The sequence below is a fragment of the Myotis brandtii genome, unplaced genomic scaffold (assembly GCF_000412655.1).
Source record: "Myotis brandtii unplaced genomic scaffold, ASM41265v1 scaffold187, whole genome shotgun sequence".
In the NCBI taxonomy this organism is placed as follows: domain Eukaryota; kingdom Metazoa; phylum Chordata; class Mammalia; order Chiroptera; family Vespertilionidae; genus Myotis; species Myotis brandtii.
Window position 1 is genome coordinate 5979553 of NW_005356944.1, and position 815 is coordinate 5980367.

An 815-nucleotide genomic window follows, 5' to 3' on the forward strand; every position below is an offset into this window, starting at 1 on the left:
CTGCCCTGGGCCCCCGCCCGGGAAACCCCGATTGACGATCTCCTTAGCTCACGGCGAGGGCGCCGGGGCCGGCGCAGAGGAGGGCTGGTACGTTTTCAAACCTCTGCCGACTGCTTAGTCACAGCCCCCTTGATTGGGTGTGTCCTTCGCTCGCTCCCTCCCTCTTAGGTCACTTTCAACCCTCAAATAAAAACGGCGCCCAACTTCCGAGGCGCCCTCATTGCCCAGCCAGACCCCAGCCTCCGCCAGGTCCGGGCCGCCGTCCTTGCTCAGTTCTCTACTGTTCCCCAGCCCAGCGCCCCGGGACGCTCCAGCCCCGCTCGCTCGCTCTCCTCGGTCCGCTCCGCTCCGCTCCGACACAATGAACAAGTTCGGGTGGTGCGCAGTGTGGGGACTCTGCCTCTTGCAGCTGAGCCTGGCGCAGATCGGTAAGATCGGTGAGTGCCTGCCGCCGGGGCGGCGGGAGGGAGTGACAGGAGGGGGTCTGGACTGACCCGGCAGCCGCGCAGCCTGGGCTGACCCTGGGGACCGGAGCCAAAGGGGGTGCTGCAGCTCGGATTTGGTTAAAGGAGGGCTAGGATTTGCGCTAAGCTGTCGGAGAGCTTGCTGGTTGGAAGCACCGCTTTGTGGGCAGGAAAAGAGAGAAGAAAGTTGGCCGGGCAGGCTGCCGGCGGGCGCGCAGTTTTGGGCGAGGTCGCCGGAGCCAGAGCACCAGGCGGAAAGTAACTGTACTCCTGGATGCGCGCAGCGGGTGTCTGCGCTCACAGGCTCCTGTCCCAAAGGCGCTGGAGCCCGGCCGGGCTGTCGGGCTGTGG

The 815-nt window shown here is 66.0% G+C and overlaps 1 protein-coding gene and 1 long non-coding RNA gene across 20 annotated transcripts in view; one reads left to right on the forward strand and one right to left on the reverse strand.

Moving 5' to 3' along the window:
- The window catches only part of LOC106725789, a 55601-nt gene that overhangs the window by 32261 nt on the left and 22525 nt on the right, over positions 1-815 (reverse strand). The gene's annotated exons all lie outside the window — the stretch shown is intronic.
- Positions 129-815, forward strand: part of CD44 (CD44 molecule (Indian blood group)) — a 112695-nt gene continuing 112008 nt past the window's right edge. For 2 of the 19 annotated variants that reach the window (XM_014538173.1, XM_014538181.1), the window contains exon 1: positions 129-437. In XM_014538173.1, the coding sequence (XP_014393659.1) occupies positions 362-437 (76 nt within the window). In that variant the 5' untranslated portion in view covers positions 129-361. The remainder of the gene's footprint in view (positions 438-815) is intronic. The other 17 variants (XM_014538178.1, XM_014538172.1, XM_014538183.1 and 14 more) reach the window with 14 other exon arrangements.